Raw genomic sequence first — 15,026 nt, 5'->3', positions numbered from 1 at the left:
ATCACCAGCAGTCGTGATCAACTGTGGCTGATAAAGGCATATACACGAACTAAAAATCTTTTCTGGAGGACACGACAATCCACAGTTTGCTACAGTTCAGTGGCACTAAAGTCTCTGCACACTGCTGTGCTGCCATTGCCACTGTCCATCTTCCCCAGTTGAAACTCTGCACCCAGAAACAATGCCTCATCCCCTCTCCTGCCCTCCTGGGAACCACCGTTCTACGTCGTCTCTATGAATCTGGGTGCTCCATATACCCCATGTAAGTGGAATCAGGCAGTATCAGTCCTTCTGGGCCTGCTTATTTCACTCGGCATAATGTCTTCAAGGTTCATCCGCGCTGCACATGTGACAGGATTTCCTTCCTTTTTAAGGATAAAGATCCCATTGTTTGTAGAACACACATTTTGTTTATCCATTATTTTGCTGATGGACATTGGCGGGGGGGCAGTTTCCACCTTTCGGCTCTTGTGAACAATGCTGCCATGGGCACTGGTGTACAAGTACCTGTTTGAGTCTCTGCTTTCGATCTTTTGGATATAAACCTAGAAGTCAAATTGCTGGACCATATGGTAGCTCTTATGTTCAGCCCTTTGAGAAACCATCAAACTCTTTTCCACAGTGGAGGACTATGCTTTTCCTGTCTAAACACTCAAAAGGATTAAGCTGCAGAGCTCATGGAGAATACTGTCATATATACAATTTATAATTGGATAAATAAATATGGCAACTCAACTTCATTCATAAATACAAAATTTTATTTGCACTTCATTAGTGTAGAAAGACCACAATGCTTTTCATACCACAACACTCAAGACACACCAAGTTATTCAAATACATAATTACTTATTTACCTTGACTAAACAAAACAGTGCAGTTTAATAAAAGATATATACCAAAGATAGAGTTCACAAATTCATTATCAGACCAAAAAAAAAAAAAAAAAAAAAAAAAAAGAACACAGTCCAGGCTTAATCGGAATAAGCTTCACCGTAAAGGGGGAAGTTTTATCATTACAAAGGTACAGAGTGTTTAGGCAAATACACATATGTTCTTTGATATAGTAAAATGCATCTCTTTAAAATTCCTTTAAACAGGATTTGTTTAGGACAGCAGCGTGTTTTAAAATCTTTTTCTATAGTTTCAAAAACATTTCTTTCTTTATTCAATCTTTGTAGTTCTTAAAAGCATAAAGGTACGTCCCTTAGGAAGAAGCCATGAGAGAGATTCTGCGGCCTTAGGACCAAGTCAAATCCAACCCTCTAACTAGTAATATTCTACCATTATGTAACATTAATAAATAACCTTCAATGACGGCCATGAATGGAGCTTTGCTTCGTGGCAGAAACACTCCAATACTTCAGATGCTACCACTGGGGGAAATGTCTTGTAAATAAAGAAAAAGCACTTAAGATAGCTTTTTTTCAAAAAGTCTTTAGTTTTACAAATTTTCTTTAAAACAGTAAGCAAAGCACCACATTCTCTCTTCTTATCAGAATATCTTCTGTCCTCATAATATAATTAATAAGGACAATTATATTATTTATTTCAAGAAACATTATACCTTTCATTTCTCCCATTCTTCATATTAGAAGTACTAGGTTTCCCAGTGTATGTACACTAGACACTGGGGTAATGAATGAAATATAATAATTTGGAGGGAAATAGGTAACTTATAACCAAAACTTACCCAGGATTGCATATATGCATATTTACAAGTTAGTGTATAGCTCTGACTTGGATTACAAAGTGCGAAAGGAAATTGTCAAAATGATTGTAGTGCAGAATAGAACGTTTTTTTCCCCTTTCCAGGAATCGTTTCCACTTTGTCTCCAAAGTAGGAAGTCAACAGCATCGGACATGTGGTCTTGGTGGAGGCAGTTCTGGTGGTATCTCGGGCTCTGGTTGTAGCGACAGGATACTATTGGACAACTCATTCCTTAAAATATCCAGAGGCATCTAAAGGATAAACAAAAAAGACAAATCCATTTTAACCTTGCAAGGTACACATACAGCTGACCCTTGAACATGGGTTTCAACTGCACAGGTCCACTTATACATGGCTGCTTTTCAGTACAAGTTTCACCTGCCTCTCCTGCCTCCCCACTCACCTTCTCCTCTGCCTCTGCCACCCGGAAGAGACAGCAAGACCAACCCCTCCTCCTCCTCCTCCTCCTCCTCCTCCTCAGCCTACTCAATGTGAAGATGACACAGATGAAGACCTTTATGATGATCCACTTCCACTAATGAATAGTAAATATATTTTCTCTTCCTTATGATTTTCTTAATAACATTTTCTTTTCTCTAACTTACTTTAAGAACATGGTATAAAATACATATAACATACAGTCTATGTGTTAAATGACTGCTTATGTTATCAGTAGGGCTTCCAGTCAATGATAGGCTTTTAGTCGTTAAGTTTTTAGGGAGTCAAGTTATACTCAGATTTCTGACTGTTTAGGGGGTCAGCACCTCTAGCTCCCTTGTTGTTCAAGGGTCAACTGTAAATGCTTTCTAAATTATACAATTACATAAAGAAACAAAGTATTATTATTCAAAGTCCTCTGATCATTAAAGATCAATTAGACTTTAAAATATTAAGCTGAAAAAAAAGCCATGTTCAAGACACTTCATATCACAACATGAACAATGCCCAGCCTACTTAATACCCTATGGTAGAAGAGACCAGATCAACCTCATAAACATATATTTTCATAGAACCAGGTAAAATAAAAATACATTAATAAATTTTTAAAATGGTCTGTATTCCAAGGAGTTGTATACTTACTAAAGACAGACATAACCTACCTTGGCAATTATATAAACTTTTTTTTTTTTTTTAAATAGAGACAGTGTCTCATTCTGTCACCCAGGCTGGAGTGCAGATACGATCATAGCTCACTGTATCAAATTCCTCAAATTCCTGGGCTCAAGCAATCCTCTTGCATCAGCCTGGGTAGCTGGGACTACTACAACCAGGTACATGCCACTACATTTTGCTAATTTTTAAATTTTTTTTGTAGAGGTGGGGTCTCACTATGTTGCCCAGTCTGGTCTTGAACTCCTGGCCTCAAGTGATCCTCCCACCTTGACCTTCCAAAGTGCTGGGATTATAGGTGTGAGCTACCACACCCGGCCTAAACAATTACCTTATTAGAAGCTTCTGAATTACGTTTGAACTGAGCAAATTTCACTTAATAACATAAACTTCAGTTCTTATTAACAATTTTTGAATGTAAGCCTAAAGATGCCTGAAGAAATTGCTGCTGCTCAATGAAGCTGTCTAGCAATTTTCTTGCAACTCAGCGTCATGGAAAGGTCTCTGTAAGGAAGTGGCTCCCACCAGGGAGCAGAACAGGAAGGGATGCAGGTGCAGCACCACGGGGCTCTCTATTCCGCTAAGACACCTGCAGACTTGGCTAGGTCTCCAACTGAATGTCAAATAAACACAGCACATTGCTAAGACCCTGTTAAGTCTACCCTGCCGTATCTTAAGGGGAAGCGAGTGTGCCATATACCAACCCCAAGAACACCAGAAGCCCCTGGGTGGGAAACAGCTACAGCAGGCCGGGTGCCTGTGGCCGAGTTAACCACCATACCTGGTTCTTGCACCTGAGCACGACTACTGTATTTTGGTTTCTAAATACAAAATTCTCAATAAAAAAGCAATAAAGGAAACAACAGGTTTCAGATGATATACTTTCATAATGTAGATTCTTTTTTTTACCTTTTTCAGAATGTCATCGACAAGTTTCAGAAATATCTCGTCCACATTGAAGTTATCCTTGGCACTTGCTTCACAGAACCGCATCCCAGTGATTTGCTGTGCAAACTGAGAAGAAACACACACCTATTTCCTCTGTGTGGGGTCACACAGACCAGCGGGCAAGCATGAGGCCTCTGGGCTCAGCTTCAAGGGAAGGGCTGGGATTAAGGGGCAGAAAGTCCCACTGATGCTCAAATATAAAGTTCACAAGTGTAGCAAATTCTTACATTATAAGCAACTAGCAAAACAAAAGACAATAAAAATCCTTACGGTGATGCCAGGACCTTCCAGTCAAATCAGTTGCCTAAGTTTCTAAAAGTGTAACATATCTGACATTTAAAATGTGAATAGCATCATTTCTCCATGATTCAATCCTTAGCAAAAACCAAGGAAGTTTAAAGTATGTTAAAGTAAATTATAAAAGCAGCTTTATGGCTTAAAATATGTTTCTCTGTATAAGATGTCAGGTTAGGTAATAATGCTGTATACACTAATGTGTTTTTTTCTCCCTCCATTTCAGAATGAATTTAAAGGAGCAGGAAGTCAAAAAAGTGCAAACAAATTAGGAGGACGTGACTGAGTTATCACTGTATTGATAATTTCTCCGTAATTTTAAAAATAAGTAATTTATTAAAAGAAACAGGACCTCAAGTGCTAAGCACAGTGTGTGGCAACCGTGCCTCCCGCGCCCTCTCACCTTTTCCCCCTGCTGCCTGGTGATTTCTCTGTCCGTTTCACAGTCCAACTTATTTCCAACTAAGAGAAGCTCTGCATCCTCTGAAGCATACTGTGGAATTTTAAAAGAAGCCACAGTTCAAAGATGGGCATCGCCATATACTGACAGCGGAAATATAAACCGATACAGTATTTTTCGCTAATTTACATTTGTCCATTCACTTCCACTCTTTGAGTCCCAGGCAGGACTGGGCAGGGGTGCGAGGCAGGGCTCACTGCATCTTAGAAAGCAACCAGGGCACAGGAATTAAGAACCCTAATGTTCCTGGCTGTTGACCCAACAATTCCCAAGACCCCTTCCTAAGGAAATGATTCAACATACAGGCAAAGCTCTATACTCAAAATGGTTATCAACTGAATAAAACCTACAAGTCAAACAAAATGGCTGAAGAATCAAGTTATTTTAAAAACACAGGCATTTAAAAAAACGTACGCTTCAGAAGAACACGGAATGACACAGAAAGATTCCGTGACAGAATATTCACAAAATAAGCAGGACGTAAAGCTAAATACAGTGAAGCCAATTTGGCTTTTCAGGATGCCAGAGGTACAGATTTTTTATTTACTTTTGTGCTTTTCTGCATTTTCCAAATTTCTATAATGAAGGTATCATTAATTTTATAACCAGGAAAAAAGGTAAGCTACATTTCTAAGTTTAAAAATACATAATAGGCACAATAAGATTTCTCTCTTTAAAAATGAGGTTACAATCTCTTGAGCAACTAACTTGTTCTAAAAAGTTATTTGAAACAGATTGCAACAAAAGGAACCTGAATGGTGTAGCCGTGGGCCAGTCATGCAGCCAGGTGAGGAGAGCCGGCCCCTTAACAGGGAGGTGTGGGTAACAGTGACAACACCCGCCGCAGGGCTGGGGCAATGGGCCCCGCACTCAGGAAATGATGCTCTCACTCAAGTACGGTGAAAAGCAGCAGTTGATGACAAAAGGAAGACAGCATCAGACCTCAAGACCTGGGCACAGACTCACAAACTCAAGTACCAAATGGGGTAGGATTTAGGCCATTTCTTTTGGTTTTGTATTCATTCTATTAGTTCTAAAAGTTTCAGACTATGAGGACTGTCCGCTTCTAATTTCCACAGGATTGTACTCTGTGACTTCCATATCAGGGGACATCAGTATCCACTGATGTGCCAATGGAGGGCCTGGTATGACTGATGCCCAGTGCAGAGCAGGCTGGGGCAGGGGCCTCGCCTCAGGTCTGATCCAACCTTGCAACCCTGATCCTAACAATTTTTTTTTAATTAAAAAGAGAGAGAGAGAGAGAGAGAGAGAGAGAGAGAGAGAGAGATGGACTCCCACTATGTTGCCCAGGCTGGTCTCGACCTCCTGGGTTCAAGTGATCCTCTTGCTTTGGCCTCCCAAAGTGCTGGGATTACAGGTGTGAGTCACCATGCCCAGCCACCAATCCTAACACATTTTAAAGAGGTATACATCATCAATGGCATGCTTGGTAAGGCTGGCAAACAAACATTCTCCAACGTTATCTAGCAGACAGGTTTAAATGCAATGTGTAGATAAAATCCAATTTATATTGCATATGCTTGTTATGCAAATGAACTAAACATGAAATTACTGCATGACGGGAAGAAAACTCAAAATGTGGTCAATGGTATATCATCACATCCCACTCCCAACTGCTCTGCCTTCTAAATGTGTATTTGGGAACATGTTTCTTAGAGGAGAACCCACGGTTTACATTAACCCCAGGGACACAGGCTATCTGTATGATTCAATCACGAGCCAAAGGAGAACTCGAGCTCCTCTTGTTCAAAATGAGCTAAAGGGCATCTATAATTGCGAGGACAGATGTCCAGTGGGTGACAGAGGCGCGTGGGACATCCGCAGGCACCGTGGAGAAGGCCATCTCCTCAAGGTTGTCACTCAGTGGACGTGCATGAGGTAAGTGTCCAAGTGACCTTTCCGCAGAAATGAAATGTCTTATATCTATTCCATGAAAGCAGCTGGATGTAGTGGAATGAGCATGTTTGGCCTATGTAGTCGAGACAGTCCATGCTACCAGAAGAAAAATCCTGATTCTGGATAAATTTAATTCTTCTTTGCTTCATCCACAATACAGGACTATATCCCTATCCCGAAGGCTATAATATGGGCTAAATGATGTTTAGTCTGTATGAAAACATGCTCAATCCATGTGTTTCCTCTCCTTCTTTTAATAATGATTAAGACTCACAAGCAGAGAGTTCACATTGGACAGAAAAATGCAACATTTACCTTATCAATCATCTTCATCCATTTCGGCAAATCATCAAACGTCTCCTTCTTAGTGATATCATATACTAATATGATCCCCTTGGCACTTCTGTAATAAGCTGAGGTAATGCTGTTGAATCTCTCCTGACCTGCTGTGTCCCTAAGAAAAAGCAGCCAAAGTCAGTTCCCAAACAATGCCCAAAGTGACCACCACCACATTCCAATGCAAACATAGATTATGCTGCAGTTTTTTCGTGAAAAAAGAACGAGAGTTACCCCTATTTCTCTTTGACCTGATGACCACAGTTAAAGAAAGTAGGAAAAATTTAGGTTGACTAAAACTATGACATAGAAAATACCTTTGTATTTAACAACTAAATTAGATGAATGGAGATGGATTATGAACCAAGATCAACATACTCTCCTGAATAACTTTTTCCCTCAAGACAGAAAATCAGCAACAGGAATGCTAATATGACATCAAAATATATGATGTTTTGCTAAAATAAAAAGGGGGAAAAGTTTTTAAAATACAGAATTTCCAAACAATCAATCCCTAAGAATTCACATTGTAGGTGATTTACAAAACCATTTGTCATACCCAAGAGCAACAATGCCACACAAGAAACACACACTTGATACACATGCATGACCCACTCCACGTTCACACACACAATAAATGGTGGGCATCCTAGGACTGTGAAAATGAATGCCCTCCAAGCCACAAAGAATTCATTTCTCACTCACTAACCACCACCTAGAGTGCTGGGGGCAGGCGTGGGGCACATGTGGCAGCTTACGATGACCACTTCAGATGAGAAAAGAAGATCCACAGTTACAACCCTAGCAGGCACAGTCAGGCCAGCAGCACTGAGTCTGTGGAGACAAGCAGGGCCAGCTCTTGAGAACGCCTCTGTCTGGGTCCGGCCACTGGGAGCTCCTCAAGTCTGCACTGACATCTGTGCACAGCCACTACTGTCAGTCACAGTAGCTTTTCTGAACAAGTTACACTCAAACAAAAACATCAGTAAGTCCCAATTACCTTTTTTTTTTTTTTTTTGGAGATGGAGTCTAGCTCTGTCACCCAGGATGGAGTGCAATCAATGACACAATCTTGGCTCATTGCAACCTCTGCCTCCCGAGTTCAAGCAATTCTCCTGCCTCAGCCTCCTGAGAAGCTGGGATTACAGGCATGCGCCACCATGCCTGGCTAATATTGTATTTTTAGTAGAGACGGGGTTTCACCATGTTGGCCAGGCTGGTCTCAAACTCTTGAGCTCATGTGATCCACCTGCCTTGGCCTCCCAAAGTGCTGGAATTATAGGTGTAAGCTACCAGCCCAGCCTCCAATTACTTTCAAACCAAGATTTTGAAAATTAGAAAACAAGAATTTTCATAGCAAAAAAGATCTGAAAATCTGTATAGAGTAAAACTTTTAATTTTTTTTTCAAATGAAATATCTTCCCAGAGTGAAACCTGGTGCAGAAATGAAGCATAAAAGTAATTTTTTATTTCTTACCTCATATCTGAAGGATTAATGTTAGCCAACATTAGCTTTGTAATCAATGTGCTGACCTTCCAGAATAAATCATAAGGGTACAAGGAAATGTAATACTCTAAATTATGGATGTGCACTTGACCATATTTCTTCCCCTTACCAAACCATAACTTCTGTTCTCAAAGGTTCTGAGTCCCCAGTCTACTACACTCAGAGGGAAATGGACATGGAGGGAGCCCGAGGAACAGTGAAGATGTGCCAGGAACTAGGCAGTGGGCTGCTCTTTCCCAATTTCCTCAGCAGCACTGGCTCAAAGGCTCCCTGGCTTGGACGACGGCCGCATCTGAGTCGCTCTGCTGCCAGCAGGGCAGGAGTGGGCAGAATGCCACGGCACCCAGGCACTATTCTTGGTCCCATGACTTGGCTTCTTGGAAAACTCAACCTCTCTGAGCTGAGCTCTGTTTCCTCCTGTGTAAAATGGTGGAAGCTGTAACAGCTCTACGGTAGGCAGTTTTCAACAACATGAAAATGTAGAACAATTGACACTATTTAGGTCTACAACTCTCCTTTAACTGACATGGATCATTAGTATCTGGTTTTGTTGAAAAGATGACCAATAGTCCCCCACTGATGAAAACTGCCGTAGAATTAGCCTTGTTAGGCCGGGGCAGTGGCTCACGCCTGTAATCCCAGCAATTTATGAAGCTGAGGTGGGCAAGTCACCTGAGGCCAGGAGTTCAAGACCAGCCTGGCCAACATGGTGAAACCCCTTCTCTACTAAAAATATAAAACTTAGCTGGGCATGATGGCAGGTGCCTGTAATCCCAGCTACTCAGGAGGCTGAGACAGGAGAATTGCTTGAGCCCTGGAGGCGGAGGTTGCAGTTAACTGCGAAAGCACCACTGCACTCCAGCCTAGGGGACAGAGAGCAAGACTCCATCTCAAAAACAAAAAACAAAAAACAACAAAACCAGAATTGGCTTTGTTATTTTCTTAACCCTAGACAGAACAGGTGGTCAAAGAAAAAGGGAGGAGAGATACCAGATAGGTTTGCAAATACAGTGAAGTTCATTATTACCAGAGTGCTCATTTGAAATCTAAAAGCATTCTTTTTTCTCCAGGCGGACACTGGCCACATCCACATGAAGAAGGTAAGCACATCAATCAGTACGGATGCCAGCTGAGCCCTGTTTCTCCTTTTTAAACCAAATATAAAATTTGAAGGCCTCCCACAACCATCTGAATGGACCTCCCCCTCAGCCAGGGCACTCTAAAATTTAACCTGAAAGGCTGGTGCTGGCCATGATGGGCAGTGGGGGTCAGACATTCCTCACTCTACCCTCCAGCATGAACATGAACACATACGTTAAGTCTGGTAAGAAACATTTAGTCTCTTCTTTCTGAAGCCAGCTACTTAGAGGCTTCATCTACATGATAAAATCTAGGTCTCCACAACCCCTTATAGTAACCCAGACATTCCTTTCTATAGATAATAACTCTTTGAACCAACTGCCAATCAGAATATGTTTAAATCTACCTATGACCTAGAAGCCCCAGCCCCTTTGAGCTGTCTCACCTGTCCAGATCAAACCAGTGTAAATCTTACATGTATTGATTGATGTATTATGTCTCCCTAAAATGTACAAAAGCAAGCTGTACTCTTGACCACTTTGGGCACAGGTTGTCAGGACCACCTGATGCTGTGTCATAGGTGTGTCCTTAGCCCTGGCAAAATAAACTCTCTAAACTGATTGAGACCTGTCTCAGATACTTTTTGGTTTATATCTTGTATTATGATAAGCCTAGAAACTGTTTGAGAACCACTGCAAATTTCTAATTCCAATAAGGCTCAATGGAGAAGGCTTCCGATCAGGAAGGACTAACACTTGCAAAGTGATTTCTTTAAAGACCATCTATGATTTAGCTTTACCCAAAGAAACCCAACCAAGTGTGCCACAGTGGAGTAAGCTGGGGGGCAACAGGCTCTTCCATGCAAAGCCATCAGAGCCTCTCACCGCACAGCAGGGAGTTCCTGAAAGGGGAGGAGAACACTTCCCTTAGGCACCTGTGGGACTGGGTCCCTAAAAACGCCCCTTGGCCATGTTGTTATAATTTATGGCTTCCTTCAGAGGAGACCTGCCACCAAATTAGTTCACATCAGTGATGCCTTATTGTCAAACAAGCAGAAAAGCTCACTAGCAAATTCATTTCCACATAAAGCGAAGCCATTTGCTTTGCCTCAGAGGATATGAGGGTCCCCTGCTGCCCTGAATGGAAGGTGAGGAGGGCAGAGGTGGGTATGTTTCTGTCTACCCAGGTCCTGCAGTACACCATCAGTAGACATGCGCTGGTAACATGTTTAAAAATTATAAAGCTGATGCCATGTCAGGCAAGGCAAAGAAACTTCATTTTTTGGCCTCACAACTGCCAAAAGAAAAAAAAAAAGGAAATCTGAAGAATATGATAGATGAAGACTGAATTCTTCAGGATTTCTAAAAGCAACTTAAAGACCACACTAATAGTCACCTTCAAGGCAGCTGAGAAGGAACAGAGTTAGATACCATTTGGTTTCCATAAAGAGTCAATGAATAAAATTATTTCTCTAATCCTAGGCATTTAGGGGTATACTTTACTACTTCCAAACCAATAAAGAGTTAAATCTTTCAGAGGATGGTTTACCATCCTCACAAGTTATGGCTTGTCTAAATTAGGATTCCATCAAACATTTTTAATGTTGAAAAATATTCTGTGCTATCTGAGTAGTGTTACGAAACATTCCCCATTTCTTTAAAAAGTTAAAAATAATAAGCATTTTTCTACTCTGAAATCAGTGGTTAACACAATATAGCTGAACCACGAATTTAAATAACAATCAGATTTAAGATCTTCAATAAGCATTTTAGGAATTACATACTTTAATAAACTTTTATTCTAGGTAATTTTAATCTGGTTTTCAGTATAAGTCAACTCACATGCACTTCTATACACATTCAATGACTTAAGAATCCAGAAACTGGAGGCACAAAACCAGAGAAATGACAGATAATAGGAGTTTTAATAAAAACAATCAAAGAACAGGGATAGTAAAAGACAATTTTGATGTAGCTTAAAATGCTTTTGCATGAATAGCATACTTAGGAATCTTAGAAACATTAAGAAGTTCACCATTAAGCAGCTAGCTGCCTCTACTGACTTTAAGTCCAATGTAAAGAAAGAGGATAGAAACCTCAAAATTCAAAACCTGAGGCAATCATTCTAACGCAAATGAGCAAATTGGTTTAGTTGACAAAAATCCCAATGAGGAAACGTGAACTAGTTCAGCACTCCCCATTTAAGCCCATTCCTTAAATGCCACTGTTTGGGCCTGGCTCTGAAGGCTGGGGGTAGAAAAGCATGTTTCTTTGAGAGACGATTCCACACTCCCAAAATATTTGGGCTGAGAAAGCTTTTATTTTCTATTCCTCTCAGAAGCGCCTTTGCTTGATTTATTTCCCTTACATACTAAATTATCTGCTATCATGTACAGCCAAAGAATAATAAACGAAATGTTGATTCCATTCAGCAAGTATTTCTTAAATATCTACTATGTGCCAGCACCATAAAAATCCCACACAAATCTCTACTTTCCAAAAATTAGATTACATCAATGCACTGAACACGCTTTCACCTTTCTATGAAAAGGCAGAATCCTAATATTTCCCTCTTTTTCTCCATAAACTTGAGTTTTCACTGTAATGATAAGGTGTGGATTTCTAGAGGTTTGCAAGTTATTAACGTCAGCTCAACCATCGTTTACTACAGTTAGCATGCCACCTTATTCTGATTTTTCTAACTGCTTTTTGTGCAAATTGAAAAATTTCTGCAATTCTGTTTTCCCAGTTTGGTAATACAACAACAATGCTTGGAGAATCAAAGCCTCTTATTTGCTGTATTTAATATAGCCACTTAAATTATTTAATTACTAATTTTCAGGGCATACACCAATTTAGGGTATGAAATATTCCCCGTCTTCCAACCAGAGAACAAAAGGAATGATGCCGACCTAAGAAAGCTGGTTAAAACAAAATCCCCCAACAGTTGACTGGTCCGACAGGCAGAACAAAGGGTCTTTATATGAGGCATTTCAATTCTGTGTTTGCCTAAAGGTAAGAGGCAAATTTCATGGCTTCAAGTCCATTTCAACACAACTCCAAGATCATTGTAAATAATTTCCAGGACACCATTTGGATATAAATTCATCAAACTACATCCTGGTCAACACGTTTTATTTTAGCTACTTACATAAAGTTCTAACATTCATGTAGAAATACTTTAAAGTACAGAGAAGAGAAAAATGGTCCTTTTTCTGACCACAGGTAATCAACGAACTGAAATATGTGGCAATGACATAAAACGTGATGTAGAAATGTAACAGACACCTGTAGCTTTTGGTACTTTTAGCTTTTAGGAATCTATAGTAAATAATGCACTTCTTCCAACAAGATCCTCCTATGAAAACCGAATGGCAATGCTTTCATGCCAGTCTAGAAAATCGGAGCAGAGCTATCTATTATTAGCCTAGCATAATCCACTGAGCCTCCTTGAGGGACCGTTTCCAGCTACACAGGCGCCTTCTATGCCCTCAATGGATGAGAGTGAAACGACGACAACACGCCCACAGCAAAGCAGATTACGCCAACAGCAGCACAAGGGCTGCGCCTCACTCCTAAAGAAGCCACCCATTACTTTAAAACAGTAATACAAATTACGATCATGATTCTAACACTTCCTTTTTATCTGCTGCATAGCAATAATGAAGAAAAAGGTTTCCATCTTTTAAATAAAATATTTCAGAAGATAAAAATCTTATTTTGAGTATTATGTGATCAACAAAATGGCTGGCCTGTAGTAGATGTATGAGTCACTGTTCAAAACCTTCCTGCAGGAAAAGACAACCCTGCAGGAAAAGAGTCACTGGAATATTCCATGTAGAAAACTTGCAATCAACCATTCCATAAGTCCAATCCATTTCATTCTTCCTCCCTTAGTTACGCTCTTTGCCCATGCTGTACAGCTGCACAGGTTTAGAGAATGAAAAAATAGTAAAGAGCCAAGGGAGAATCAGGAGAGGGAGAGGGGTCATTTGGAGAATGCTTGTATATACAAGAGAAAAATGGTTTCTGAGTGCCCACTGCTCTTCGCGGAACCACAGTACCTCACTTTCTCCCCGGGGGGGATTCCATTAGGTAGGGCCCTCTTAGCTCACAGTCAAGGACATGGTAGTCAGATTCCAGGAGTGCCCAATGTCACCAGCACAGACTCAGTGGGCAGAGCTCCAGAGAGGAACCAGGACATTTGGACATACTTTGTAAACCAGAATACTGCTGCCAAAGATGAAGATGGAAGTATTAATGCATTAATGAAGACGTGCCACAGTCATCAGGCATGGCTGTCACCCACTAAGGCAGGCATCACACATTCTAATAATGTTTACATCACTTTTGTGGGGCAATATTCTCATCAGAAAGTACCTCACACAGGTACTAGGAACAGAGAGAGGCATATCCCAAATCCTTTTGAAGATGGTCTTTACCTTATAGAACTTATAATTAGAAATAGCAGCTTGTGTGCAAAACACTTTGTTGCCATTTCCAGTGTTTAAAAGCTGGGCAGCAATGCACAAAAAGTCTGCAGGACTAGCACAGGAAGAAACATCTATTTGTTGTTTATTCAAGTATTTAGACAAGGCTTAATGTTTCATAATCAAGCCAAAAACGAAAATATGCAGACCAAACGCACAACAGAAAACAAACAAAAACCCAAATCAAAAATCTTTGAAGTGTGTTATACAGTGAAGGGTGACCAAATGAAGATATTACCTCAGACACCTCCAGAAGGCAGGCACTGCGGCTTGGCTGCAGCTGCGGCCCAGACAGGGACACGGATGAAGAATGAAGACATGGCACTAACATTCAAGCATTAGGTGACCGATGATGCCACAGATGAAGCAGCAATTAACGCAGATGAAAGCAAACACACACATGGTGGACAAACAATCAGAGCTGAGGGTGACCTGCCAAGAGGAGTTAGTAAGCTGAGTACACCGCAGCTGTAGCATTCAAAACAAAATGGCATTCTCAGAGCACCTCAATCGGGCTACTTTTAAGCCACCGCCAGACCACCAGACCAGATCTTATCCCTTCTTCCACAGATAGGTCGCTAGCACCTGCGGGCTGTTAACAGGTTAATAGCTAACAGAAAGCTCTTAGTGCTGAGTGCAGTTATAACACAGCTGGTTGAGTCTCTCATTCCAGTTGTGATCTGAGAAAGGGGCCTGGATTCATTTCTAGTAGGCATTAGTGGGGGCTCACGTCCCGTGGAATCAGCAGTACAGCCGGAAGAAGTATGCCCACCCGCAGTAATAGTCACACTGTGCCACCAAGAAGCTCTGCAACTGTCTGCAGGGGACCTGCCTTCAGATTGTGCAAATCTGGTTATGAACATATTGGGCTTTCTTTGAATACTATCATACAAAATAAAGACATGAAGACAAACACTTGGGCAATCATTTTAGTGGTGATAGTTTTGGTATCACGTAAATGATTTGAAAATAGAGGCAAAAAGGTTCCAAACTAGCTACCAGTAAAGTAACATTGTTCTGTCCACAACTGCTCCCATGTGCAAGTGGCATATAACATAACAGCCTTATTTAAATTCTCTCTCTTGATGGAAACACTGTCCATTTAATTTTAAAATGAGCAAGAGGAGAAAAGTAGGAGAGGCAAATCAGCTCAAACAGTTCATTTTATTAGACAAGT

At 40.7% G+C, this 15,026-nt stretch overlaps 1 protein-coding gene across 1 annotated transcript in view; it reads right to left on the bottom strand.

The window, feature by feature from the left end:
- Positions 1-736: 736 nt before the first annotated feature.
- Positions 737-15,026, bottom strand: part of RAB12 (RAB12, member RAS oncogene family) — a 30,136-nt gene continuing 15,846 nt past the window's right edge. Inside the window, exons 3-6 of the mRNA XM_003262071.4 lie at positions 6,753-6,891; positions 4,464-4,553; positions 3,728-3,832; positions 737-1,959 (exon numbers count right to left, since the gene is read on the bottom strand). Of these exons, the coding sequence (XP_003262119.1) occupies positions 1,846-1,959; positions 3,728-3,832; positions 4,464-4,553; positions 6,753-6,891 (448 nt within the window). The 3' untranslated portion in view covers positions 737-1,845. The remainder of the gene's footprint in view (positions 1,960-3,727; positions 3,833-4,463; positions 4,554-6,752; positions 6,892-15,026) is intronic.

This window comes from Nomascus leucogenys, chromosome 4 (genome assembly GCF_006542625.1).
Source record: "Nomascus leucogenys isolate Asia chromosome 4, Asia_NLE_v1, whole genome shotgun sequence".
Classification (NCBI taxonomy): domain Eukaryota; kingdom Metazoa; phylum Chordata; class Mammalia; order Primates; family Hylobatidae; genus Nomascus; species Nomascus leucogenys.
This window is presented reverse-complemented; position numbering and strand designations above follow the sequence as displayed.